This window comes from Alternaria viburni, assembly GCF_023758015.1.
Source record: "Alternaria viburni strain BMP 2772 chromosome Unknown scaffold_7, whole genome shotgun sequence".
Taxonomy (NCBI): domain Eukaryota; kingdom Fungi; phylum Ascomycota; class Dothideomycetes; order Pleosporales; family Pleosporaceae; genus Alternaria; species Alternaria viburni.
Window position 1 is genome coordinate 1,199,422 of NW_026055776.1, and position 27,471 is coordinate 1,226,892.

The 27,471-nt window shown below is 53.1% G+C and overlaps 7 protein-coding genes and 1 non-coding gene across 8 annotated transcripts; 2 read left to right on the top strand and 6 right to left on the bottom strand.

Annotated features, from left to right (window-relative positions):
- Positions 1-616: 616 nt before the first annotated feature.
- Positions 617-4,289, bottom strand: J4E79_004374 (uncharacterized protein; the record flags this gene model as incomplete). The annotated part of the gene is made up of 5 exons (XM_049353260.1): positions 617-2,498; positions 2,547-3,187; positions 3,236-3,775; positions 3,828-3,978; positions 4,030-4,289. The coding sequence occupies 5 exons, from the start codon at positions 4,287-4,289 to the stop codon at positions 617-619; spliced, it is 3,474 nt and encodes a 1,157-aa protein (XP_049212639.1).
- Positions 4,290-5,331: 1,042 nt separating this feature from the next.
- Positions 5,332-8,202, bottom strand: J4E79_004375 (uncharacterized protein; the record flags this gene model as incomplete). The annotated part of the gene is made up of 5 exons (XM_049353261.1): positions 5,332-6,227; positions 6,281-7,140; positions 7,188-7,423; positions 7,473-7,731; positions 7,781-8,202. The coding sequence occupies 5 exons, from the start codon at positions 8,200-8,202 to the stop codon at positions 5,332-5,334; spliced, it is 2,673 nt and encodes an 890-aa protein (XP_049212640.1).
- Positions 8,203-9,608: 1,406 nt separating this feature from the next.
- Positions 9,609-11,698, bottom strand: J4E79_004376 (uncharacterized protein; the record flags this gene model as incomplete). The annotated part of the gene is made up of 2 exons (XM_049353262.1): positions 9,609-10,941; positions 10,989-11,698. The coding sequence occupies 2 exons, from the start codon at positions 11,696-11,698 to the stop codon at positions 9,609-9,611; spliced, it is 2,043 nt and encodes a 680-aa protein (XP_049212641.1).
- A 249-nt stretch (positions 11,699-11,947) lies between these two features.
- On the top strand, positions 11,948-14,396 carry J4E79_004377 (uncharacterized protein; the record flags this gene model as incomplete). Its single annotated transcript, XM_049353263.1, has 2 exons — positions 11,948-12,672; positions 12,722-14,396. 2 exons carry the CDS (start codon positions 11,948-11,950, stop codon positions 14,394-14,396), a joined length of 2,400 nt encoding a protein of 799 aa, XP_049212642.1.
- A 1,774-nt stretch (positions 14,397-16,170) lies between these two features.
- Positions 16,171-17,133, bottom strand: J4E79_004378 (uncharacterized protein; the record flags this gene model as incomplete). The annotated part of the gene is made up of 1 exon (XM_049353264.1): positions 16,171-17,133. The coding sequence occupies one exon, from the start codon at positions 17,131-17,133 to the stop codon at positions 16,171-16,173; it is 963 nt and encodes a 320-aa protein (XP_049212643.1).
- A 185-nt stretch (positions 17,134-17,318) lies between these two features.
- Positions 17,319-17,404, bottom strand: J4E79_004379. The gene has a single exon. It is a non-coding gene; the product is annotated as a tRNA-Tyr (tRNA).
- A 3,644-nt stretch (positions 17,405-21,048) lies between these two features.
- On the bottom strand, positions 21,049-23,805 carry J4E79_004380 (uncharacterized protein; the record flags this gene model as incomplete). Its single annotated transcript, XM_049353265.1, has 1 exon — positions 21,049-23,805. The coding sequence occupies one exon, from the start codon at positions 23,803-23,805 to the stop codon at positions 21,049-21,051; it is 2,757 nt and encodes a 918-aa protein (XP_049212644.1).
- Positions 23,806-25,459: 1,654 nt separating this feature from the next.
- Positions 25,460-26,490, top strand: J4E79_004381 (uncharacterized protein; the record flags this gene model as incomplete). The annotated part of the gene is made up of 3 exons (XM_049353266.1): positions 25,460-25,759; positions 25,851-26,295; positions 26,351-26,490. The coding sequence occupies 3 exons, from the start codon at positions 25,460-25,462 to the stop codon at positions 26,488-26,490; spliced, it is 885 nt and encodes a 294-aa protein (XP_049212645.1).
- Positions 26,491-27,471: the final 981 nt, after the last annotated feature.

Consider the following 27,471-nt stretch of genomic DNA (forward strand, 5'->3'; position numbering starts at 1 on the left):
ACACTTCGTTAAACGCTCAATACACTTAGGATGGCAAATTCGGCCGGGATGAAGCAGCAAGCATGCAACCAACTTGGAACGAACAACAGTCAGTTTTCAGGAAGTGACTGTGAACATGTACCACAATCACATGTCAACCACTACGTTCATGCTCGTGCCACATGACTGCGGGTGGAATGCTCATCATCCGCCCCACGATAAACGATCGCAACGACTTTAGTGAAGAAATCATCTCAACAACCATACAGTTGGAAGACTAGCCCAAGACCAGCAGCTACGTCGATACTGAAAGTCACCGATAGGTGCCACGTACGACCCAACACTATGAACAGAGCTGAAGCATCGAACTTGAATGATCATGCATGATCGAACACCCATCGGCGGGTCAAGAGATCCCTAACCCATAGCGCTATTATACCAAAGAACTGGGAGCCAGCATGCAGCGGCTAAGGCGATCACACGACTGCACAAGTACATCTCAGGGCCATCAATGAAGGAGGAAGTGATTGAACGCAAGAGCGATGTACCTATTCTTGTACAAATCCAATGATGGGAATCATATATACAAACAAACACCACGACGCCGTCCTAGATATGCTCAAACCGCACGCGTACACTACCAGTCCAAGCCCCCAGCCCCCCTCTCTCCACCAGCAAGTATCTGTGCGGCCTTCGCCTTCTCCCCGAGCCCACCCTCCACATGCGAAACCTGCATCCCCTTCCGCCCTTTCAACTGCATCCTCTGCAACTTCTTATCCAGCGCCACAAACGGATCTTCCGTCTCACTCTTCTTGATCTTAAACTTACTCGTACCAAGCACACTATCCAGTTCTTCCACACTGGGCAACTTGACATACAACCACCCATCACCGCGTTCCTCGATAGGGAAAACAGCAATGTTGACGCTCTCGTCATTTGCGCATTTCCCCGCGTTGTCGCCAGAGAGTTCGTAGTTGCGCTTGTGGTACGGGCAGCTGACCCAGAGTTTGTTGTTGGCGAGGTCGTCGCCGATGAGGCCGTCGGAGAGGACGAAGGCGCGCTTGTGCGGGCACATTTGTTGGGTGCAGTAGTATTTGCCGCGGACTTTGAAGACGGCGAGTTGCGTGTCGCCGCGCTTGATGGCCTTGCTGTCGCCTGTGTCTGCGTCTTTGAACTCCTCGGCTTTGACGAGCGGCTGCCAGGATAGTTCTGTCCATTTTGTGCCGCGGAAGTCTTCGGTGATGGAGTCTTTGGGCCAGTATGAGGGCCGTTCTTGGCCGCGCTCTTGGGTCGGTTCGATGGTGTCGACGATGGTTTCGGATGTGTTTGCGAATTGGGAGAACCAGGATCGCTTCTTGGGGTCTTTGAGTACTTCGGTCCATTCGCAGAAGAAGGTGCCGACGAGGTCTTCCATCTGCTTCTCGAGATCTGCGCAGATGCCTAGCTTGTCTTCGAGGATAACTTCTTGAAGGTACTTGATGCCGCCGGGGAGGTTCTCCATCCAGCGCGCTGTTCTTTGGAGCTTGTCGGCTGTGCGGATGTAGAAAGAGAGGTAGCGGTCGAGGATGGGTACCACGTCGTCTGGAGGTACGTCCTTGGCGAGTAGCTCCGAGTGTCGTGGCTTCGCGCCACCGTTGCCGCCCACGAATATGTTGAAGCCCTTCTCAGTCGCAATGAGACCAAAGTCCTTGTTCTGTGCTTCAGCGCACTCGCGTACGCAGCCAGATACTCCGCCCTTGATCTTGTGGGGCCCACGGATGGACTTGTAGCGTTCTTCTAGACGCACCGCCATGCCCACGCTGTCGCCGATGCCGAATCGGCACCATGTGGTACCGACACATGACTTGACTGTTCGTAGTGACTTGGCGTATGCGTGGCCAGACTCCATACCGCCATCGATGAGCTCCTGCCAGATGTCGGGGAGGTCTTGTTTCCGTGCGCCGAACATGTCGATACGCTGACCACCGGTGATCTTGGTGTAGAGGTTGTACTTCTTCGCGACGGTACCGATGACGATCAGCTTCTCCGGGGTGATCTCACCACCTGAGACTCGCGGAACAACTGAAAAGGTGCCGTTGCGTTGGATGTTGGCCAAGAACCTGTCGTTGGTATCTTGTAGACCCCTGTTGTTGACTTCCAGGAGATGCTTGTTGTACAGCGAAGCGACGATGTTTCCAATGGTCGGCTTGCAGGCTTCGCAACCCAAGGAGTTTGGATCTTTTCCAGCTTCCTTCATGACAGCAGCGAAGTCCTTCAGGCCCTTGACGTAGATGATGTTGAAGAGGTCGGCGCGCGAGTACTCGAAATGTGGGCAGAGGTGATTCTTGACTTCGTTGCCCATGGAAGCCATGGTCTTGTTGAAGATCGTCTGCACAAGCGGCATGCAGCCTCCGCATCCGGTACCAGCTTTGGTGCAAGACTTAACGTCGCCGATGCTCTTGCATGTTCCATCCTTGGTTGCATTGACCACATCGTCTTTGGTGACGTTGTGGCATGAGCAGATCTGAGTGTCGCCGGATCTATGTGATGTTAGTACAGCATTCTTGTATGAGCGCAGTGCAACCTACAGATCTGAACCATCGTCGTCGCCCTTCTGCGCACCAACGATAAGCTCACTTGGCGCCATCTCCAGTTGCTTCTGGTTCTTCACCATGGGCACCAGCTTGATGTAGTCTTTCGTGTCGCCAATCATCATACCACCCAACAGGTACTTTCCGTCCATTGTAAACAGATACTTCTTGTACACTTGCTGGAATGGGTCCTTGTACGTCAAAGCCTTGACCGGTGGTGGCGCTGGTCCGTCCGTCAGGTTCTTAACTCGATCTCTCGGTGTCGCTCCGTTAGCATCTTTTTTCTCAGCTCGTGGCCGTCCAGGCATGTTCTTCGGACCGTCGCGATCCGCGAAAAAGTCACCGAAACTCGCGACCTCAACGCCCAGAAGCTTCAACTTGGTGCTGAGATCAGGTGCTTTGAACTTGCGGGGCGCATGTGCTTTCGCTTGTGTGAGGTTGAAGGCGAGGACATCTGCCATCTCGACACCAGGAGCGATGAGACCGAATGTCTGGTTCTCCCAGCTGGCGCATTCGCCTACGGCGTAGATGTCCGGTTGTGAAGTCGCTAGGTCAGGGCCGACCACGATACCACCTCCTCGATCGGCGCATTTGATACCTGCTTTGCGGGCGAGCTCGTCTCTTGATTTGATACCGATCTGCTAGAGTCAGTCTTTGTCGTTGTTTCGCGGTCCAATGTTACTCACCGCGAAGCAAATGCACGAGCACTCCATCTCATCACCGTCCTCAAACACCACACCCTTGACGAAGTTGTCCTCGGTTGTCAAGATCTTGCCCACTCTCTTGCTTAGCATGACATCCAAGCCCAAAGCGCGGACCTGTTCGACGACCATACCGCCCGCATCGCCATCCAGTTGTCTCGATAGCACCCATCGATTCCGCTCAATGAGCTTCACTTTCGCGAAATCTTCAAGATCCATCATCGCGTGTGCGGCTTCCAGACCTAGCAGACCACCACCGACTACAGCTCCTGTTGTACCTTTCCTTGTCGAAGAGAATTCGATGAGCCTTTGTAGGTCTTCGATTGTGCGGTATACGAATACGCCATTTGCGTCATGGCCGGGTGTATGTCGTGGGAGGAGCGCGTCGGACCCTGTTGCCAGGACCAAGATATCGTAGGGTACCGTTTCGCCGGATGAGGTCTTAACGTTCTTTTCGGTGGAATCGATTTCGGTAACGAGGGTGTTGAGATGGTAGTTCAGCGAGCCTTCCGGCATTGATGCATACTAAGATGAGGTTAGTCGCATACACTTCGTCCTCGCTTGATGATGTACCTACCCATTCCTTAGGGTTGAGATACAAGTTCTCGACTTGTCGATGTTGGAAAAAGCTCGTCAAACCGACGCGGTTGTATGCAAGATGTGGCTCTTCACCAATGACAACCACGTCATACTCTCTCCGCTTCACATCGTACTTCATGAGCTTTTCGCTAGGAAACATTAGGTTCTTCTCTACAAGTCCAAGAAACGTGCTAACTTACATGAATGCAATGCCCACCATACCCAACCCAACAACCACAATCTTCTTCCGTGGATGCTGGTCATTGATCTCGCCCTTCTTCTCCAGATCAGCTACCTTCTCAGGCAGCTTGTTAGCTTCAGCATCGTTCCACTCCGCATTCGATATGTTCCCGTCTTTCGATCCCCATGTCGCTGTGACATGGCGGTCGCCAGGTGGAGAGTGTGATTCGCCAGATGAAGGCTCGATGCCATGTGTGACGATTGGCTCCGTCTCAGCCATGATGTGTGTGAAGGCTATCCAAGCCTCGGGTATCTGAATATCAAGGCGACGGATGTACCTCTGAAGCAAGTAGTCGAACCAGTACACTCAGCCAAGAGGGCACAAGATACCACAATGCGTATGCGTATGCGTAAGCGTAAACTGCAACACTCACTCCAAGAAGAGTAGGAAACAGAAGTTTGGGAGAGGGAAAGATGGCAAAGGCAAGAGATGACTTCAGCGAGTAGAATCAGTAGAGCAAGATACCTCAATAGCCGCAACCAACAACTCCGTGGCACGAACATCTCCCGCGCGTCGACCCAACACGCGCTTTGCCCTCCCGCGCCAACCCCTCCGCCACATACGAAAGGATAGATAGCTCAATCATCCCGTCTCCCAATCACGCATGCCCCGCGGTGGTCGCGGAAATGCATCGTAACGCAGCGGGGTTGCTGCTATCCCCTGCAACTGTCTGTACCACATCCTAGCTCCCGCTCCTGCGGCAGTAATGAACGACAAGGATACCGTGGCGCGTCCAGTCAAACAATTGACATTGCTCATTAATGTTACTAGGGGGCGATGGAGACGCGTTCTCCGTGGAGATTTCAAGACAGGTGTGATGTGGAGACGCGTCGGGTGGGTTTGGCACTGGTTGGGTGTTCCTTATCGCGAGCTAGGCGGCTTGGCGGCAGGGGTGTGTCTCGCTTCGTTATCAGGAGGGGAGAGGACGGAGATGCGGTTTTGTGGTGGATGGTCTCCGGGGGATGTCATTGTACATGTGTGGTTTGGCTTGGAGACTAATGGTATGAGGGGTGATCGAGATGGGCGGGTAAAGTGCGGTCACCGCGAGACTGGTCTTGGCCTTCCGCGTGATGGAAGCGAGCAAAGGACTTGATGATAGAATTGTTGAAGGCATGCTTGTAGTATGGTATACTTTGGCTCTTCAAGTAAATGCAGTACACATAGTTCGAGAAACGCGACTTTATATACAGTGAATAGACCGAAATGATATGTATCCCAATCCCTCCAATGCCCCATAACTCCTCAAACAACAATGCCGAGATCAGAAGAACATCAACTCCTCGTCCTTCCAACCCTGCTCATTCAACGCCTTATGCACTGCCTTCTCCAACGCCTCAGGCCCACAAATCAAGACCAAAATCTCCCCTTCATCCCTAACACAATGCTCCCCCAACAACTCCTTCCCAATCCTCCCCCTCAACCCCTGCCAATCCTCCGGCCCTTGAGTCAACGTATACAACAACTTACACCTCTCCGTGTTGTCCTTGGCAAAAGCATCCAAATCCTCTCTGCACAGTATATCTTCTACCAGCCGGTTGCCGTTGAGAACAGTGCAATGCGTCTCATCCTCTCTGTCCTGCATGACAGCGCGTAAGACCTGGAAGATGGGCGTGATGCCACTGCCGCCGCAGATCATGAAGAAACGCTTCACTTTCCGCTCTTTGCCGTTGACGGCACAGAGACCGCGACCGAGATACTCGAATTTGCCGATTGGGCCTTTGAAATCGACCCAGTGGCCTGTGGGGATGGAGTCGAGAGCTTTTGTCATTTTGCCGCCGGCGCGGTGCGGCGTGTCGGCGTAGACTTTGATGAGGACGTCGCAGTAGCCGTTTTGCGTGGTTTGGCTTATGGGTGTGTAGGAGCGGATGATGGCTTCGCGAGTGACGGGATCGCGGAGACGGATCATGAGGTGTTGGCCGGTGGGTAGGCCGAGCGCTTGATCCGGATGGTCGAGCTTGAAGCGGAAGATGCGTGTGTCCCAGGAGACTTTTGTCTTGGAATGGAGGAGTGTTTTGCGCCAGTTGCGGGAGTCGAGGAAGATGGGGCGAGGGGTGGTGGATTCGGGGATGTGTTTGGGTTCTGAAAGGAGTTTGCGGGAGGCTTCTGAGAGGGTGCCGATGTGGTAGTCTGGCATCATAGCTTTGGCTGTTTCGCTGTCTGCTTATTGTTAGCCGGGGTTGTGCCGTTTGTTTCGGTGATATGGGACTCACGAATCGCCATGAACTCATCTGTAGCGTCCTGGGCCGCTGCGCTTATGATGCTCTGCGCACCGCCCGGGTGGCCTTCCAGGAAAGCAGTGCCATCGTAAACTTCGCTGTTGACCACGAACCATGGGTTCTCAGCCTTGTCGTGTTGCCGCAGCTCATCGATCTCGATGACCTTGTCAACCCCATCTTTCGTCATTTTGATCTCTTTCACCTCCTCGATGGCAGCATGTTCTGGCTCTTCACCTCCTATCTTCTCGCCCCAGTATCCGTTCGTGAGATTTCCACCAGCCTTCTTGACACGCTCCATCCAGCCACCAGGCATCAACGCGGGTTGCGTCGGATGCTCAAATCGGAGTACGTCGTCTTCCTTGTGAATAACTATGCGGAACCATGGGTTGTTCATCATGCCCAACACACTCCAGTACATATCTCTTGGCTGAACGCACATCGCTTCGTCCATCACCCGCACCACGATATCATCCGCCTCTTTCAGCTCGGCAGTGCTAATCTCCAGATTCCAGAAGCACCAGCAGAAGCTCGTTTCGCGCCAGTCCATGTCCAATCTTGCGCCGTATAGTTGTCGGTCTTCAAAGGCCCGGTACTTGTCTTCTGCGTAATCGATCTTCGCAAGTCGCCATGTCTTTCCCTTGTCGAGCGATAGTTCGCATCTTGTCACACGTCGTCCACCACCACTGTAGGCGTAACCCCGGACGTTGTACGATTCGGGACTTGAAGATAAGGCCAGCTTCTCTTCGTGGGCGGGACATGCAATAGCCGAGTTGGGTGAGAGATCATAGATGGCGTAGCGATCGTCCATCCACCATTTCGCGTTCTTGGCTGCCTCATCTGGGTCGACAGTGGTACTGTAAAATGTTAGTCTTGATCCCATTTCCAAGTTCGAGGCACATACGGTAGCACTCGGTTGTCGTAAATGTGGTACCAGTTGTCGCTTGGCTCAGCCGTAACGATCAACTTCTTCAACCACTTCACGCTTCGGCCACCGATCTGTCCCGGTATCACGGCTCTTAAAGGCTTGCCGTGATCGGGCCTCAGCATTTCGCCATTCATCTTGTGCGCCAACATGATGCCCCGGTTTGGGTCCATGACCCAGTTGAGTTTCACTGATGTGCCGTAGTATCCGTTGGGCTATGCATAGTGTTAGACATTGTACGTTGTCCACCGAAATGCGACTTACAAGTTTGTCAGCACCTTCCATGCACACGTACTTCGCTTTCCGTAGAGGCTTCGCTCGCTCGATGATGTCTTTCATGACTACACCAGTGAATAGCGCTGTTGAAACGCCGGCTGGGCCCCAAGAAAATCCTTTGCTCTTCCTCACGACGTTTTGCTCTTTCCGCCTATTACCGGCGCAGACCAGAGTTACGGGATATGTGACGTTTTCGTATTCTTCAAGCAACTGTCGCAACGTGATCTTGAGAGGGTTGGCTACTAGACTAATGGACGTTTAGTATCAAGACATCATCTTCCAAGAGCGCAACATACCCTTCAACCGAGAACTCCCAATCAAGACACTCTGCATCCTGTACATCAGGCACTGGGCCATGGTTTCGCACATAGAACAACTCTGGGCTAGTCAAGAAACCCTCGTTGAACAAGTCCGTTAACGGTGCTTCCGTATTGAAAGGATGAACACCCGTTAGCCGGATTAGTCTGGGGTCTCTTGGTACATGCGCGTCCGGGGTGGGTTTATCAACGTCCAGAACTTGTGGTGGAGTATTCGCTGGTGGTGGAAGCGGAAAGTCTGCTTCTGATGTCGACGTGGTAGACTTGGTGTCGTCACCGTTCACGGTCTCTGGTGGTGATGGCGGCAATTGTATCGATTTCGACGCGGCATGTGGCTGTGGTTGATGTTCATGGGCAGGAGGGACGGGCACTCCCGCCGGGTTTTGGGTTGCCACGCTCATGATGCGTGACTAGGAGATGGGGTACCGAGACTTGGGGAAGATTCAGTAGGATCGGTATAGGGCTTGTGCTATACGTGACGGCCACTGTGATCAAACAGGTTTGGAAATATTCATGAAATTATGCCGATGGAGCGGAAAGGATATGCGCAAAGCGACGTATAGGCAAGATGACGATGCTGAGATACCAGACCAGACTAGACCGGACAAAAGGCAGATGGGGCAATCGAAGTTGTTTGGAGTTGGTGATACTACGTTAAACCCGGAGTGTTCTAAGAACGTAGTGGCACCCTTCAACCAGCTAGTTGGATACGTCAACGGTATGGTCAACGTCAGCCGCTGCACAGCAATACCGCGGAAACTCTACTTCGATCTGTGGGGAACAATCGCATCCAGCATTCCGTCATCATCCTAGCTAGCATCGAACGCCAGGCTTCGGTCATCTCGAATTACCATACCAGATACGCTCTGATATGCGAGCTTATCTTTAACGCTCAGATTGGGGATAGCGCGTGATATGTGTACGCGATGGCGTTAGCGGGCCTTGATGCCGCTAAAGTCTGTTCCTGGCCGGACCGAGAAGGCTGAACTTGGTGTGGGGGCTCGGCTCTTGATGTGGATCCAACATCCATCCAGCGGAGATGCCATACTTGAGCGGATGATCGGTCGCTCTAGAGATGCTAGACTTGCGCATTCTTTGGTCTGGTCTAATGCACGGTAGTTGCCAATATTGCGCGAATTTTTGAAACTTCCTAGTGCTCACAGGGCGAAATCGCGTGTAACAGTTCTGGTATTGGGACTATTGCGAACAAATTGTGGTCTGCAGACATGGCATTTGTCACTCTTCTGCAGAGTCCAATGTATCGAAAAAGACTCGGTTGATATTTCGTCGCATGCGAAATAGACGCGACATATTCCTGCTTGTTTTCTGGCTTAGAGCCATAGCTAGAGTGTGCTATTGCATGGCTGAGAAGAAAGATTCAAAGATTTAAAAACTAAAATCATTGAATCTTTCTTCTCAGCCTTGCAACAGCACACTCTGACTATAGCTCTAAGCTGGAAATCACGCGTCCGAAGGAAGCCTTGGCTTCAGTGTTTCTCAACTCAACAACCATAGTACACCAGACCACTCATAGTATCTCTGACGCGTGGTTTCCTGCTTGTTTTCCAGCTTATGAGGGATAAGTCACAAAACGAGCAGGAAACCACGCGTCGGAGATACCATGAATGGTCTGGTAGGTCTGCGTGCTCGAATTTGTATTTCTCCGCGGCTGCGCACTTGCCGAGGCTAGCGACTCAGCGTAGTGCGAGGTTATCGCTAGGAGCTGCAAGCCAACATTATTTCCGCGACACTAGATCGTGTCTGCGAAGACATTCTCATGCGAGATATATGCAAAGATCGCGATGCCTTACTCAAGCAGCTTCTCTTTGAGTGTTGAGCCTTGCTCCAAAGGCCCGACTCGTACTTGTCCTTGGAGTCGTTGCTCTATGGTTTCCGCACGAGCTTTCTTGCGCTGTTCAGTCCTTTCTTTGACGCCCGCTTTGTCATATCGACTTTTCATTCCATGTTTGAGGCGAGTAATCATGTCACCCGCCTTGCCCTTGCTCACATCTTCCGGCTTTAAGGCATCTTCTTTGGGACGGAATTTGTTCAAAAAGTCGACCTGAGCTTGCGACGCACGACCCTTACGCCATGCTTGATGCTTTGAGATGTAGAAGTGTTGGAAAGCATCCATCGCATATGTGTCTGCCGCGTGAACAACATGGTCGAATGAGTCACCTTCGGCGATGACACGCGCTCTACCCCAGGGGCTGTTGACGATTTTATCAGCCGGCAACTTCCAGTGGTACTTGGCGATAAAACGACCTTCGACATCTCCGGATGGTTCAATTACTAAGTAGTTGCCAGTATTGCCACTGAGAACGTATTTTCCGTCGCCAACGGCAACCCAAACGTTCTGGCTAATATTGCGTATGTATTGATCGGCGGAAGTATCGGCTATCAGATCATGCACAGAGTCGTATTCAGTGAATGAGACGGTTCCGGGTAACTTTTTAGCGACAGTTTTCTTCCTAAGCTCGGAAGCTTCCTCTTCGCGTTGCTTGTCAGAAAGCTTCTTTTCTTTAAGCTTCGTCAAGCTTTTAGTGTCTGCTTGGTCGACGATCTCGCCCGGGTCGAGGCCGAACAACGTAGGCGTTGACACTACTCCGGTGCTAAGTGCCGAAACCATGTCGATGATGTGACAATTCTGCTTGTCCTTATGTAACCGCATGCCACGTCCGATCATCTGAACGAGGAGATTACGAGACTTGGTGGGGCGAGCTAGCAGCACGCAGTCGATATTTGGAATATCTGTCCCCTCAGTGAAGACACCGCAGTTCAGCAGCACCGGAAAATCGCCATTCCTAAAAGCGTCTATACGCGCGCTGCGGATCTTTGGAGGTGTGTCACCGGTGACATATTGGGCATCGATGCCGGACGTCCGGAACCTAGCGGTCAAGTCGGTAACATGGCTGAGGTCGACGCAGAATATGAGGGTGGAGTGTCGGTCCCTTGCCTTTGCTAGCCAAGTCTTGACGACGAGCTCGTTCGTCTCAGCAGTGTTGATGACTGTAGAGAGGGCGCCGGTTTGGAAGTCGCCACCAGCGCCAGTGCCCACTTTGGTCAAATCGGCCTTGATCTCGACTGTTGTAAAGATGACATCGGAAAGCCAGTTCTCATCGATCATATCGACATAGTCACTAGACGTGTCAGTTTGGGTCTATGCTCGAGAAAGCTCGTGTCATACCGATGATAGACGATGTGGTCAATGACAGCTCCCAGCTTCCTTCCGTCGAAGCGCGAAAAGGTGGCCGACACGCCGACGAGGGCAGGAGCGTTTGACTTGGTCCAGTCAGTCGCATGTCTCAGACCGAAATGCTCCAAGACGTCCAGGTATGTCTGGCTGACAATGTGATGTGCCTCGTCCACCAGTACGAGCTTATACCGCGAAGGGTCAAACTTTTCCAATCGTCCACCCGATGTGATGCTCTGTATGGAGGCGACGGTTATGTCGGCAGCACCAGAGGCCTGGTTGTTGCCCATCTCGATGTCTACATGTTTATCGGGGTATGCGAGGCTGCAGTGGCGTGCAGCTTGTTCAACGAGTTCGCGGCGGTGGGCGAGGATGAGCGTCTGGGAAGCGTCGCCAGTGGCGGCTATGCGGTCGATGAGGTGGGTGAAAATGACGGTCTTGCCGGAACCCGTCGCCAGAGAGACGCCGAGGCGTTTGTGGCCAGCATCGAGGTAGGACAGCACAGCTTGTATGCAGTCTTCCTGGTACTCGCGCAGCTGGATCTTCAGCGGCGGTGGAGGCGGAGGCGGAGGAGCTGGGGGCGGACTGGGGACCACGGCCTGGGGGCTCTTGGCCCTTCTTGAAGCATATCTCGTGGTTGCGCAAACAGGCTGGTAGCCCATTCGCGTGCAGTTCCTCAACGCATGCTGGGCGAAGCGGAACATCAAGACGCGTGCCAGGACAAAGTGGGAGCGAAGATGTTGCCAAGTCACGATGCATGACGCAGGTCCATGGTACAAGACGCGGTACGCCGAGGCCTGGCCCCACCAAAATGTTTCCGCGCTCTTCACCAACCTTGGGACACTGCGACCATCACCGCCCACCATGGCCGCTATACGCGCACAACCACATGACGTGACTCAGCATATCTTCCACGGCGATACTGAGGTCGCGCCTGCCCTCTCGCATCCGCCATGAGTTCCGCATCCGACTACAAGCATTCCGAACCGTCAGAAGATTCCAGCCATGAAAGTTCGCGACCGCCTACACGACCAACATCGCGCCGCCAGTCGTCTACGTCGCACACGCCACGCAAACGCCGTCGTCTAGAGTCGATCGATCCTGCCCGCGTGCGCAAATACTACCTCGAGGGAAAGTACAACGACGCCTACCGCGTGCTCTTCAACGAGGACGTGACTCGGGCTGCTGCGCGCTTCGAGACGGATGCCGAGAGCTTCCAGTACTACAACAGACAAATCGGCGCTTCACATTGGTCAGCACAGGAACAGGCTGTCTTCTTCGCGGCGCTTGAGCGATTGGGAAGGGACGACATCCCCGGCATAGCAAGAGCGATCGGCACCAAGAGCATACCAGAGACGCAGGAGCTGCTATTGTTGCTTCAAGATGCTGCTACCAGGCAGGGCGATGCTAAGGTGACACTCCGCGACGTCCCTGCTGCCATCGACGTGGGCGACGAGTGCAACGAGCAGCTGGATCTTGCGGGTGAAGCCCTGGCGTGGATGCAGGACGTCTTTGAGGCTAGCCAGGAGCGAGAGAGATTCGGCGACTACTGGCTGATCACGCCTGCTGTAGCTGACAAGATTGAGAGCGCACACGACACTGGTCGTGACCGAGCGACCACATCACCGCCTGCCAGCGAGCCAGAACCGTCACGGAGAGGCGGAAGAGTCGTCGTAGGGTATGCAAGGCCTACCAACACCAGGCAACAGCATGCTGACATATCACAGAGCATGTATCTCATGCAAAAAGTTCAAGCAAAAGTGCGATCGAGCAACACCATGCGCCAACTGCGTACGACGGAATACGGGCGAATGCACATATCCCGAACAATCTCTCAAATCAGAGGCAGGCGACCAACCTGACAAGAAAGCGCCCAAGAGAAAGCACGGCATCCTCGAAGATATTCCAGAAGCCACTCTATTACACCCACAGGTCATGCTCACTCTCTCCAAGACCGTCTTCATGAACCGCTCGCCTACGATACCATCCCCTTGGCCACATTGGTCCGAATACACCTCGGAGCTGGCTCGAGAACCAAGCATCTACCGGACCGCCTTCAACGACTTCCACACACTTGTTCTCTCCGTCACCAAGCGACTCGTCCAGACGGCTCTCATACAGGCTACTTCACGTCTTCGATCACAAAGGCACCGTGTGAAAGGCGGTATTCCTCTAGTAAAGAAAAGGGATGTTCTGACCGCCATCGATATTGTGGGGATGCAGCAGAACGGTCAAGAGAGATGGAAGGGGGTAGCCCGACGATGTGCGCTGAGAGTATACGAAGGCAAATGGTCCCGTTACCGACGTAACAATACCAAACGAGAGGTGCCCTGGGATGAGGTCGAGCAAATTATGACCCCAGCGGAGCCATCGATAGAGCCTCAAACGACAGACGCTGAAACATCTGGCAACGAGACTCCCGATTTCAGTGCAAGAGCCAAACGGAGCGGGACGCCACTTCCCTTTGATCAACTCGCTCTGTCAGATTCAGATGAAGAATCACTTGTAGGAGAAAGCGAACCCCCTTCGCGAAGTGCGTCTCAGTCGAGGGATATTGCGGATCAGCCCACAAATCCACCTGCTGACATCGTACCTGAGAAGCCTGGACCCCGCAAGTTAACCCTGGGTGAGTTCGATCGAGAGATCAGTCGAAGGGAGGAGCACGCCCTTTGGGATATGCTGGATCTTGAGCCAACCGTCAAACTTGAAGAAGCCAATATCGGCGAAGAGAGCGACGAGGATGATCCAGAAGAAGGCGAAAAGATTATAACACTCCCCGATGGTTGGCGCTCCTGGACACCCTGGCGTACCGAATGGGAGGAGCTCGACACTCCACCGCCTGAGACTGCCTTTCTTGCAAACCAGAAGCCTCTTGATGTGCCACCCATCCTTCAAGGGCACAGCTCAGACACTGCCGAGTCTAGCTCCGACGGTGATACCGACGCACCAACGCAAAAGCCGGGGCATCGGAGCAAGCCGTCCATTCAGCAAACGGTTGAGCTACAGACCCGCGGTACACACGCTTATGCTGCACTACAAGGTCAAAGCTCAAAGCCCGTTGGGTCTCCAAGCGAAGCTAGCTCCCAAGACGATGACACGAGTGATGACAATGCACAAGACCATGGTCTACCTCAACCCCCCATCGACGATACTAGGGTGGAAGTTCCTACCTCAGAATCAAGCGATGGTTCGAGTGATAGCAGTGATTCGGAGTCGCAATGGCCGACGCAGTCTATCGAGGACAACAAGAAACCGACTCCTAGCGTAGGATCGAGCGAAGTAAGCACCGACATAGAAATGGATCAGCCTGTGCGGTCCGTTGAGCCTCGCAGCACTCGGGTTCCTGCAGTGGATTCAGACGACGAGCCGAAAGAGATGGATTGGGAGAGCTTTATCCATTAGTGGTATATCACATGCGTTTTGTTTGTCGCATTCGACGTAAGCCATAGCCATATCAGTAATCATCAGAGCTTTCGGTCTCTCACTGTCGAGTCTATCAACGTGTTGGGCTACGTACTCACAGCAAACGCTCACCTCAATCAGCCTGTCGAAGCGCCCGACCCCCATACTCGTCATGCCTTCTCACCCACTCGAACGAAAGCACGCCATACGCCTCTTTGCATTTCACTGCGATGTCAGCGAGTTATAGTGGGCTATGAGACCCAGTCAAATAGAACCTGAGCAAGTTATGCGTCACGGCACGTCACGTTTAGGACTTCATGGGTCAAATGCTTCCAGTTTGCCACGCAGCGAACCTCCACCGCAGCTGTGACTGCCTGTAACTTCGAATAGATGGGGTGCTGTACGCATCACAGGTTACAACTCACTCAGTGACGCAACTTCATCCGCTTGCCCCCCGTCACGGACTCGTGATATATATGTATGAGATCTCCCCTGACTTCCCCATTCTCATCACACTACACCTGCAGAACAGTCTCAACATATCCAACCCCCTCATATCAACTCCATCTGACCAATCGTTCCCACCATCAACCCACAACCACTACCTCGAACCTCACATCCCCACGAAACAAAACAATGCACATCACCACCCCCCTCCTCATCACCCTAGGCGCCCTCGCCTCCCTCACCTTGGCCGGAGAAGGCGGTGCGCCGGACCCTAACTGTGGCGCTCCTTTTTGTAAGCGCGCACAGGCTATGGAGAGTATCAGGGCGTCGTTGCTGGCCAAGGCTAGCGCTACTGCTACTGTTGTTCCTACTGTTTCTGCGGCTAGTGCTGGCGCGGATGAGGATGCTGAGGCGAAGTAGAATGGGCGGATTGGTATGTGCTTGGTTCTGGAGTGCGGTGCGAGTGTTTGCTGACGACGGGGTGTAGATTGCTGGGTTTGAAATCGAGATGGCTTTTTAGGGGCGGTGCTCTTGAGCTATGGACGTTGAAGTGTGTGGCGATCTTATGTTTTTGGATTGTGAGATGCTGGGTGCAGTCGAGGAACGGCAAGGCGCCATGGCTGGCGTTTGTCGATTTCAACATGGTATGGGAAATTCATGTCACAGTGATCGTAGATTATGAATACGTTTCCATATCAACGAAATTGCTTGTGAGGTAGTTAAAAAGAAGTTCTTTAGATCGTGTGCTTTGAGGTTCGAGAGATCATAGGCTTAGTACTGTTACCATAGCATAGCGACTATACTGAGCTTATGATCTCTCGAAACTCGGAGCAAATGATCTGAATAACCTTTTTCGATAATTCTAAAGCTTATGTCCAGCGGGTTACGAAGGCCACTGTGAGTGGTAACACGTATGTGTACGGGTCTCTAGTAGATGTATGAACAGTCGACAGACTCGCCAGTTCACACCGGACACGGCGAGGTTTTCAGTCACGAAGACATTGTGCCAGTGTAGTATTGCATCTTTGTCGAGTATACCATGCCGGTGCATGCGTGAACTTGTAGATATCCTCAGAATGTCCGGAGTGTTATGACATGACGGACGCGATAGTTCTCAATGAAAGTATCGTGTATTTGACCAAACTCATTGAGAACTATAGCGTCAGTCATGTCACAACACCCCGGACATCCTGCGGACTCGCAAGTGCCTCAATCGTATCGTGACAGTGACGCCTGTTTCAGCTGCCCCAGATGACGGTGTTCGAGCTGTTGCTCGTTCCAACCCGATGTACCGATGCTCCCCACAAGGAGACTGTATCGCCGTGCCTCATGTCCCATTCCGGATGTGTTCAACCTTGGTATCAATCCGATGCATACAACTCCACTCATCGAGATAAAGTTCCTGCACCAGATTCACACTTCCAAACCACTTCTCACCCAGCCCAGCACCCGGCAGATCGGGGTTAAGCTTAAGCGCCTTAGCACTACCAGCCGCCGCGCCGTATTGTTCAAAGTGCTTCAACGAGTCGATAGCCCACACCATCTGCTCGTCGTCGCGATAATGCTCCTTCAACCTCGCGCGCCTGATATCCTTCCTTATCTCGGCTTCGGCGGTCGACCACGGCGGTGGATAGTCGGAAGGCATGAGCTTCTCGCCCTTTTTCAGGCGCGCGTTGTTGGCTTGGATCTTCTTGGCGGTCTTGATGTGCCATTCGTCTTTGAGGATGCGGAGGCGTTCTTGTTCGCGGAAAAAGAGCTGGAGCATGTTCTTCCAGTTGAAGTTGATTTCGCGCGCTGCGACGTCGATGCTGAGGTCGGGTAGCTCGGTGTCGTTTACTAGGTCGCCGATGCTGATTGTGTAGTTTGGCATTTCGGCTTTCCAGTTCTTGACGTTTTCTTCCCAGCGACGCGTTACTTTGTGGTAATGCTCGCATTCCTTCTTCCCTGATGCTTTGTCTGAGACGGGATCCGGTCGCTCATCTTTGAACCAGGCTCTGAGCTTATCTTTGCCTTTGCCGCGTCGCGCGAGCCGCGTGGACACCTCTGGCCTCTTGCTCTTCCCGCCCAGGTTGTACTTCTCGAGCTGAAAGTCTATATGTATCTCTTTGAGGAAGTGCTCGCCGAAGGCATGCTCGACGCAAGCGCGGAGGGTGGGAGAGACGCGTCGCACGACATTCCAGAGGTGCGCGAGGTCGGTGTGATAGCGGAAGACGTTGATCCACACCTCAGCTGGCAGGGAGGGACAAAAAAGTTCGCGAGAGGTAGTTCGGCGTGGGGCTTTCGAAGCCATTTCGAATGCATGGCCCAGGGCGTTTGGGCCACATGATGCTTCACGTTCTGGCAATCTGAGGTGTGCCGTATTGAAGCCCAGGTTTGCGAGTCAAGCTAGTGACGTAAGCCGGGCCTTCGCGACACTAGGTAGCAGAACTCGCAACGCGAAGATGCCCACAAAGGAGCAAAAAAAAATATGTCTGATCTCCCCACCATGAGTCGAACAAGGGACCTTCTGATAACAACAGATATTACAGTCAGACGCTCTAAACCAACTGAGCTACGGGGAGAATACTTCAGATCGAAGTCGTGCTTGGTTATGCGAAAACGCAGAAATTTGACATATACATAGTCTTTTAAAAATACACAGCTGTGCTGTAACACATCACTCAACTCATAGGATAAATTAAATGTGCGGGCGGCAAGCGGAATAGAGCCTGTCACGCCCTCGTGATAGCGCGGGGGCTAAGCACCCCACCTGCCCAGGTGGGCAGAACTCGGATCAAGGATGAGCGACATCTGTAGCAACCTCAAAGCTATCGCAACCGTACAGTATACTAAAGTATCATTCAACATCCAGCCAAAGGCGCACTCTATACTTCGCAGGAAGGGCACATACGGGCTAAGTCTAGAAGGCTGCGTCACCGTTCGAATCATTGCTTGGATGATCAAGCAGCTACGCATTCGAGGAGCACAACCCTGAAAGCCTCTTGACGGCAATTGGCCTCGTGGGAGGATATCTGAGCCAATGATGGTCTATCTCACCGCATATGGGCGAATATATCAAAATATGGCGTTCGCTCAGCCTTGTAGCTTGCAGTTCAGCTGGACGGCCGCAGCATGGTAATAAGCGCTCTCTCCCTGTTCTCCCATCTCTGCCTGCTTCTTCAGCATCCCTCACATATTACCACTGTTGAAAATCTAAAGCATTTCCTGCCCCAAAGTTCTCCGCCCCGCCTCCTCGCACGTGTCTATCACAGCTTCGAGATGAAGACTGCACTTTCTTCAGCCTTGCGCGTCATTTGCGCACTCTGCTTCCTGCTCGGCCTGGTCGAAGGTTCGAATAATACTACAATCTCAGAAGACGGGACCACGAAATATACAGGATGGCACAAAGGTCCGGCCGAGCGCGGTACGATGACGATCCTTTGGAGCTGCTTGACCACCGTTTTCGCCTGTACTTGGACCATCCTTCACCTCAATGTTCCTCACGTTGAGGACGGTACATGGACGAAAATCTTGCGGAAGACCAAATGGATGGCAGTTACAATCATGTTCCCAGAGTTCATATTCGCGAAAGCAGTTTGTGAGCTGCAAATGGCCGTCGAGGACCTGCGTCAACTCAAGAATCACGAAGAGCTTCTTGAATGGGAGGTGGAATACGGTCGCGGTTGCCGGATACTTTACTGGCTATTTCATCCCCATACAACACCATCGTCGAGACCACCACCTGCCGTTACCGCTCCAGGATCGATAAAATCCAGAAAAAGGTGGACTCTAACACATTGCTATTTCGCCAACATGGGCGGTATGGTTTTTGGATTGGCCTCCAGAGATAACACTCGGTACTTGCCAGTCACGGCGCAAGCCTTGGTAGAGTTCTGTGCTTTGAACACACCAAACCTTCTCGGCGAAACCTGTCCCACCCAAAAAGAGATTCTGGACAAGTCCAAGGCAGATAATCTTTTGAAGGCGGTTGCAGCGCTTCAGATCTTGTGGCTGATCTTATCCGTCATAACACGAAAGATGTATGGCCTACCAATCAGCCTCTTGGAAGTCTGCACTGTAGCATTTGCTACCCTTTCTGTAGCTACTTACGTAGCGAATCTCGAGAAACCGAAAGATGTTGACGTCCCCGCCCTCTTACACGGAAACTATGCACATACTGGCAACAAGGATTCACTCAGCCTGTGCGGCGAGTCCTTCTTCGCACGGTCTGTCAACCTGACCGAACAACATCGCCCCTCTGTTTGGAATCCTCGCATAAAAAACGACATGCTGAGACTCCAGGCGCACGGAACGCAACATCTTACATTGACGTATGCACTGGCACTATCTACAATGTGTTTTGGTGCCATTCACTGCGCTGCCTGGCAAAATTACTTTCCAAGTCAAATAGAAAGGAGACTTTGGCAAGTTGCAAGTGTGTTGTCGTCTACATTACCTCTGACTAACTTGCTTGCCTCGTTTGCGTCCAATATAATCATAGGGAGGAAAGCTGATAGGATAATAACGACCATAGAATCTCTCATGGACCCACCTGTGGAAGCTCCTAGCGGGTCCACTCGTGAGCCGGATCGCAGCACAGGCCTGGCACATGTAAAGCTATCGTGGATCGAGGGCAGAATATGGGTGATAGCCTCGGACAGCTTCAGAGTAAGTAATCTACTAAATTGTTTATCAAGCTGAGATCTACTCTGGGTTGTGGGGAGTGGCTTACGTTTTTTCAGAAGACCGATGATCCTCTTGACCTTCTGGCTTTCTTAACCGCTCTTCTCGAGGTGAGGAACGGCGTGGAAAGGGGTGAACCGTCCAGGACTTGGTGCACAATGTATCTATGGTCCTGTAAGAGGCCTGGCATAAGTAGCTCAGAGATCGCATACGAATGGGTCGATAATCCAGAGGATTCCTGGACGTTTGATAGGTTTCTTCCTAATTCAGAAAAGTTCGGGAGGTCACATTTCACAGGAGAGACGATGTCGCCACTGCTCGAAATCATCAACAATTCACGAGAAACCACGACGAAGCTTTGTGACCAGTGGTATGGTTTAACGACAAGGTTGGACCGCATGTCCACCATACTCTCATGGCTCTCGGGATCGCTTTACATTGCAGCGCGCCTCATCCTACTCGCTGTAGCCTTCGCGGTTTTCCGGAAGCAAGATGAAAGGTTGTACGTCGACACATGGGCACGCTTTCTACCCAGCATTGGGTAAAATGTTCTCTGGCGCAGCATACATCACAACAACCAACATGTCTTACCACGACACTCTACACCACAAATCTAAACCCCGCACACTCATGACGGCCACTAGCTACATCCGTCCCTTCCAAAGAGTCGATATCTCGTTCTGGGAGGATTCGCGAGATGCTGCTTTCCGACTCCTAGCTCTAGCGGTCTAGCACTACACGTCAGAAGCGCAATTAGATCACATGAGTAGCCTCCCAGGCTCCGCAACAAATCGTTCAGATATCACTATAGTATTTCTGTCGCCTTTGGTTCTTAGGCTCCGCGATGAACTACACGTCTGTCACCCCAGCAAATTTATCGACTCAAAAGCTATGCGCAACACAACAGGGGCTTCGCATATTCCCAATCATACGCACATTAGTCATTTCGGACAACACTCACTTCAAGCAATCCCAGCGCAAGTAGTATGTAGAATATATCATTCTGTCTTAACCATACTATAAAACCACACCAACGCTTTTCCCCATCCCAGCAAAAAAAGCGCCGATGAACGAACTTCCAGTCTGTGTTCGTGTCCCTTATATCCCACTTCCTCCCAATCCAAACATGGTATAGAAAACCAAAAAGAGAGCAGCCACCCAAGCCCTAATTCATTACCACGAAAAGAATGAAAGCGGCCCAAAGCACTAAAAACGGGCACAGCCCCCCTTCCCGAAGGAAAACGAATCGAAGAAGATGGAAGGAGTGGTGTAAAACACGAAATACATGAAGCGTAAGATTTTGAAGATACACAACGAAGCGAAGCAGGTGACAAGCATAAAGGAAAATGATGGTAGCAGCGAGGACGACGGTGAATAAGCAGACTGGTATCGCGCGACAAGCAAATAACAAGATTTTGTATCGGTCGGCATAACAGGGACGTAAGAAAAGACATGACGACGTAACGACCGCATCCTGGTCGCTTGGGATCCAAACGCCAGCGGGTATAGACAATAACAATATCGAGGTTGTAACAGATTTGTTTTAGACTGCCGAAGCACGTAGCGCGGCCTCGGGTGGTGTAGGAGGCAGTGGCATGGTGGGTGGTGGAGCGGGGAGACCCATGCTCGATGGTGGTGGTGGAGGGAGCGGCATGTTGGGGGGTGGTGTGGGTGAAGTCAGGTTGCGCGGTGGGGTCGGGAGTGTCGGTAGTGGCATAGTTGGTGGTGGGGCGGGTGGTGGTAGGCCCATGGATGCAAGGCTTCGTCGGGGTGTAATGGTCTTTTGCTGCGCGAAAGCTTGCTGTCGGAGTGCTTCGACACTAGGTGTTGGCTTGTGAGATCTGGTGTCTGATGATGGAGCAAGTGCGTTGGACATTCTTCGGCCGGGAACAAAGGACGGCGTGGATGCGATGGCGCGGATTGGGCGGTTTGACAGGAAAGGCGCGTGGTCGGCTGAGCGTACTTGTACCGAAGCAGGACGGCGCAGTTGTTGCGATGCTTGCGCGGAATGCAGACTGTGTGGGTTGGTTGTGGGCGTCATGTTCGAAGCTGCCGACGGCGGCCTTACGGGGGCAGTGACCGATCGGTTCATGACCATACCAGATGGCAGTGGCGAAGGTGTTGGCGAAGGCGTGAGAGAAGACTGCCGCCTTGGCAGGATCGTGGACGAGTCGCCATGCTGTGCTTGAGGACGTACTGGAAATGGGCGTAGGAAGGGCTTTGGCGAGATCCGGCGACGAGTCTTGCCATCACCAGCACTGGCAGTAGAAGCATACATTGGTGCTGGCCCCATCATGGACTGCCGTTGAGAGGGTGGCGGGGGTACAGGAGCAGGGTCTTTGGGAGGAGGTGAAATGGTATCCCGTCGAGGTGTAGCGCTGTAGATGTGCGCGTTGAACCGTACTGGGCTATCCTCACGAGTGGGTACAACGTCATCGCTAGCGGCCTGAACGGAAGTATCGATCTTCGGCTGAGAGGGAGACGAGCGGGCTGGCGCGTTGTCGACCGTGCTTGGAGCTGCCTCCTCCTTCACTGGTACGACCGGGCCCGCAACGAACGGCTTCCCTAGTTCTGGCACTGTCGGAGAGACCGGGCTGTACAAGGAGTGTCGCTTGATTGTAGAGGGCACAGTCGTGGTCTGGATCAAGTGTTCATTAGTGATTGGCAAGGGCTGCATTGACCTGCGGCGAGACGACATGGAGTTACTGGGGTTCATGTGGAATGACCGCAGCGACATGGCACTTCGCATGGGCTCACTCTCTCCAGTGGTGAACTCGTCTTTGAGAGGGGAGTGTGGTGCTGGAGACGACTCCCGCGATGTGTTGCGGGTGCCTGCGCCTGAAGCTGACGTCGCTGTCGACATGAATGAGTATCGTGACCGTCCGCGAAGCTGGTCAAGCTGTACTTGATGCTGAGAGACAGGCGTCGAAGCAACGGATGACATTTCGATCGAGATGCGGCTGTTATTGTTGTTGTTATACCGAGCCGACTGTCCACTAGAAGAGTCGATGCTGATCTTGGTCTGGTCCTTTTCACTGGCGTCCCATTCAGAGGCCACGATTTTCGGCGACGTTGAAAGCTGCGGCTCCGTGGACACGATCCTGCTGACAGCATTTGGGTCGCGGTTAACCCTGTACCGGTGACTAGTTGTTTCTGAGGAGTTCTTGCCAGCGGAGTCATCTGTAGAAGAGGACGCTCGCGCGTAGTCATCCTTTGCCTTCATGCCGCCGAGGCTGTCGATCTCCTTACGCACACTGGTCATCCACTCGTCCATCTCTTCCGCACTCTCGAGAACGAGGAGAAAGCTTGTGGCTGTCTTGCGCATGGTGGCATTTTGTGTTCGCAACCGAGCGAGAAGAGAGTTCTTTGGTCCCGATTCGAATGTTCCGTCGTCGCTTGCGTGGCTGGATATCTGTAGCACCCAGTGCTTGCCAGGTATGAGATCGCACGCAAAAGCCGCTGATTCTTTGCCGAGTTTGAGCACCTTTTCAGGCAAGCGATCGAACGCGCCATCACCGGCATACTGTAGCACAAAGCCGGCCGTGACCAGAATGTATATTTTGTTGACAAGCTCTGGAGGTTGTGGGTTCAGCACCGAGTTGGACATAAGACGCTTGTGGTTCTTTTCTAGTTTCTTAGTCTCTGCGCCGTTCTCTGCGATGGTAGACAAGTCGCGCTGGATGTCCAACTTCTCGCGCAGCGATTCAGCCTGTTGTCTCTGACTTTGTGTCCTCATCAGGATCTCCGGGGCGAACACACATGCCTGTACAGTAGCGTGCTTCAAAGACTGCGGGAAAGCCTGGAACAGCGGAGGTGGATCCCAGTTTCCGAACTCGTGGTGTAATGCAGCTGGTCGCATCGAAACGGGTCGGAAGATCTGGCTTGAGCGTGCGCGAATCGTCTGCTGGGCGGGCGGAGAAGGGTTCTGTCGGAGAGAAGACTTGGGTATGGAGATCGGTGGGCTGGGTTTAGGTGGCGTCTGCGGTCGCATTGGTACGGCAAGGCCAACCTCGGTGTGCCCGCGAGCTTTCTCTACTTTGGGTTTACTGAAGAGGCTGAACAACGACATCTTGGAGGCTACGCGTTCCACTTTCTTAGGAGGTGCTGGCAACGGGGCCTGTTTCTTTGCTATCGACGGTGTTTGTGATGCGACGGATGGTGCCCGTTCCGGTTCCTGCAGAGTCGCGGTGGATCGATTGAAGCGCCATCGAGACGACATCGATGAGCTGTGAGTCTTGTTCCGCATGTTGCCGACAGGATTGGACGAAGCAGCAAAGATTTGGCCAGACAGGGCGGACATGGTGGGCGACCTTGGCTTATGAAGCCGGCGAAGTACGGTCGATACCAGAGCAACGTTGGCTCAAACGGTAGATGTGGGCGGGCAATCCAGGTCGTGCAAATTGGTTGCACGGGCAATCCAAGCGTTCCTCAAGACCCTGACAGGGTAGGCTTGCATTCAGCGTAAGCAAACCGTCGGACCGAGTCAAAGTATGGAGTCAGTAGAAAGTAGTTTGTCGTGGGAGTGATAGTGCAGTGCTGCAGTATGGCGAGATCAGTGCGCCGGTAGAGAGTGTGGAGATTGCCAGGTTGGGGGTAGAAGGAGCGTGGTATAGGTGGCAGGAGTATAATACTAGGAGAGGGAGAGATCAAACGAGAGGACAGGACATGAGCCCCTAGAGAAGCAGAACGAGCTGCAGATATGACGGAAGCAGAGGAAAGCAGACGGGACTGAAACGACTTGTCAACGTTGAGTTGAGTCGTGGAGAGGAAAAGTGGCAAGCGTTAGTTGCCGCAGATGAATGCTCCCTAATCATGGTAGCGTACAGGGGGAGCTGTTCCCAGGTTCCGTCGTGTGTGATGCGAGGACGCAGGGGCTGCACGAAGGCCCCTTTACGGTCATATTCAAGAAGAAAGTTGGGAGGGATGCGATGGCGCCGCACGCTAGCGCTCGCCTGGCCAAAATTGGCGTGTTTGACCTGGCTAGCCGGTGAAGTGTCGGCACAACGTCTTTTGACAGTGCTCGCAAGCTACATAATAGACTCGACGCCAGCTGGCGAAGGTGTGTTGCCCGGACGCAGCGGGATCTCATCAGGCGCCGACGACGATGAAGATTGTCGACCTGCAGCCACGATGTTTCAGCGGCAGCCTCGGGCCACTGTGCCCAAGGCCGTCGCTGAAGCTTGCTGGCGTGCTGGCCCAACGTGGAGATTTGATTGCACGGCGTCGTGACTGGAGTCGAGGCCTGCACGATCTACGACACGTCGGCATGAATGATCGCCGACAGTCAATACTCGGAGATATTGGATGGGGTTCGCAAGCTCGATATTCCTTATTGCGGAACCCATGGCCCCTTCCCGCCAAACACGGATCTGAGAACATGTGGTGAGGGCGCGAAAAAGCAGCGCTGGCACTGCGGCAGAAGTACCCGGGGTGTGCTCTATGCAGAGCGACACAACTCGGGGCGTTTTGCATAGTGGTGAGGTCGTCTCAGGTGTGACGCAGACGGCGAGGTGCATGCACGTATCGATTATCGAGCAAAGATGCCCTCCGCTGCACAAGGGTGGCATGCACAGTGGGAATAGTGCGAATCTTATTGCGGCGCGAGATTTCGCAGGGCTGGAGCGAGGAAACAGACAGCAAAAGGAAATGAGGCTGACCTGGGGAGGATGCGGCGTGGGCGCAGGTGTACCTTGCAGTAGCGCTGGCCGTGCTCAGGGCCGCCCAGGTGTCACGCTTAGCCCCGCTCACCCCACCAACCTCATCGAACGGAAGCTCAGCACGAGGTCACGCGTCGCTGGTGACTTCATCCTATGCCCGCGCCTCATTCTTAGGACGGCACATCACACCACCACCTAAGAGTCCCAAGTACCATGGCGCCCGATCTGAACACCCTGCCTGCCTCTCCCCATGCATCTCCCTCACCCCGCAACCAGTCACCCACAAACTCACGCACCATGGCTACTTCACCGCACTCTCTCGCTGCCACTGCCGCGATGAATGCAGGTATTCACAATGAAGAGACGCGCCGACCCTCTTCTGGTAGTATGCGCAGGGATGTCGAGCGTGCGCGTCGCCGGTCCAGCATTCGCATGAACCTCAACTTGAACGACCCAGCTATCCCGGCACCTGGAGAAATGCAGCAGAGCCCATCCTCCCGTAGCAGGGGTCCATGGCCGCATAGCCCGCACCATGAGCGTGCGCCTAGTTTGGGAGAGCTGCATCAAGAGCTGGAGTATGAGCAGGAAGGACAGGTGGTGAGTTCTTGTAGTGATGGCAGAGTGTAGAGCAGACTACTGCTTTTACTGCTATTCTCTCTAGCAACCATCTTTAAGCTGACATCTGTAGAACCGTCTACTCAACATGATTCGTTCCCAGCAAACCCAGATCAACACCCTCCAAGCAAACCAGCAGCAGCCCTCTGCTTCCGCCGTCGATGATAGCACGCCAACCTCGGAGCGTTCCATGTCTATACCTCCCTCCCTCACACAGTCCACACACATCTCACCACCTATCGTCTCACCCTTGCCATCTGCAACTCACCCTCGATCCCGCTCTCCATTCGGTTTCGGTACCATCAGTCGCCAGTCATCCTTTGCCGACCGTTCACGACACAGCAGCCATGCCGGATCTCCAGCTCTGCGTCCTATATCAGGTCAAGCAGGACCATACGACCCCCACGATATGCTTCCCAGCCCTGCAACTTCAAGAGACGAGAGTGCTTTCTACCAGGCCGAAACCCAGAACCTGACCCGCGAGAACCAGATGCTGAAGCTAAGGATAAGAGAACTTGGTATGCCATTTCCCAGCCACTACATTGAAGCGCAGTGCTAACATTTCAAACCCAGAGCGCCAACTAGCAGACCAAAACCCCACCAGCCAAGTCACCCACTCCCCCACCGTCCACTCCGGCCTCGCTCCTGCCTCGACTCATGAAAACACAGACCAAGGTATCGAGGGCGGTCAGCCACCTGCATCGGCGGAGTAGGAATTCTCGCTAGACTGTGTTTCAAGGGCGTTTGGTTCGGGCGCCTCATCATACGACATTGACGAAGCGTGCTGGCGCAGGAAAAAATGATTATGCTGCATGGTTAAACGGCGTTTAGGATAATTCTCTAATACGAGAAGGACGAGTTTTCCTCCAGCACGTTCGCTGGACGTAGTCAGAATCGTGGTTCAATACCTACTATCCCGACTCGTTTCTTCATTTGCACGCATGAAACCGCAATTCTCCACTTCCTTTTCACCTTACTCTCCAGATTTACCCATAATCTGTTCTCATGATTTGAATGCACGAAACCCACCATGCCACCATGATGATTTCCATACCATCCCAGTGTCCTCACCAACAAACCCTCGTACGAACCCCCTCCAAGGCCTCCACCGACTTTACCAGACCCATCCCAGCACCAAGGCCATCCCAGCACCCAACCCCCGAACCGAATGCAACAACCGTTCATCCCGTCCCTTCTCCACCTCGGCGTAAGCGAACATACCGTAATCACCCACGTGTAGAGTTTTCCGTTTTTCGCGGGACATGAATCGACCTTGTTTGATGTACATTAAGCGTTTACCTTTACGCCCGCGCATAATTTATCGATTAGCGAGGAAAAAATAGTAAACTTGATAGATGTGACAAGGGGACCCACTTCGGATTGATTGGACAAGTACCCCGCGTTGTGTACGTGGCTTTGTTGGTGGTTGGGAGACGGTGTTTGGGTAGAGTCTTGCTTGGTGGTGACGGGACAGTGCTCAGGCAGAGTTTTCTGTTTAGTTGGTGGATAGTTGTCAGGGTGATAAAGTGTAACAGGTTGAAGAGGTGGCGGAGTAGGTATTCGGCATGGTGTTACCCGGTATACGTCCCGTGGGTGTCAGGTATACAAGTTGAAAATGTGTCGAGTGATCGAATTGGAGTATGTAGCAAGAAAGAATCGCTACAAAGAATATGCACAGTAACTATGGTATCCAC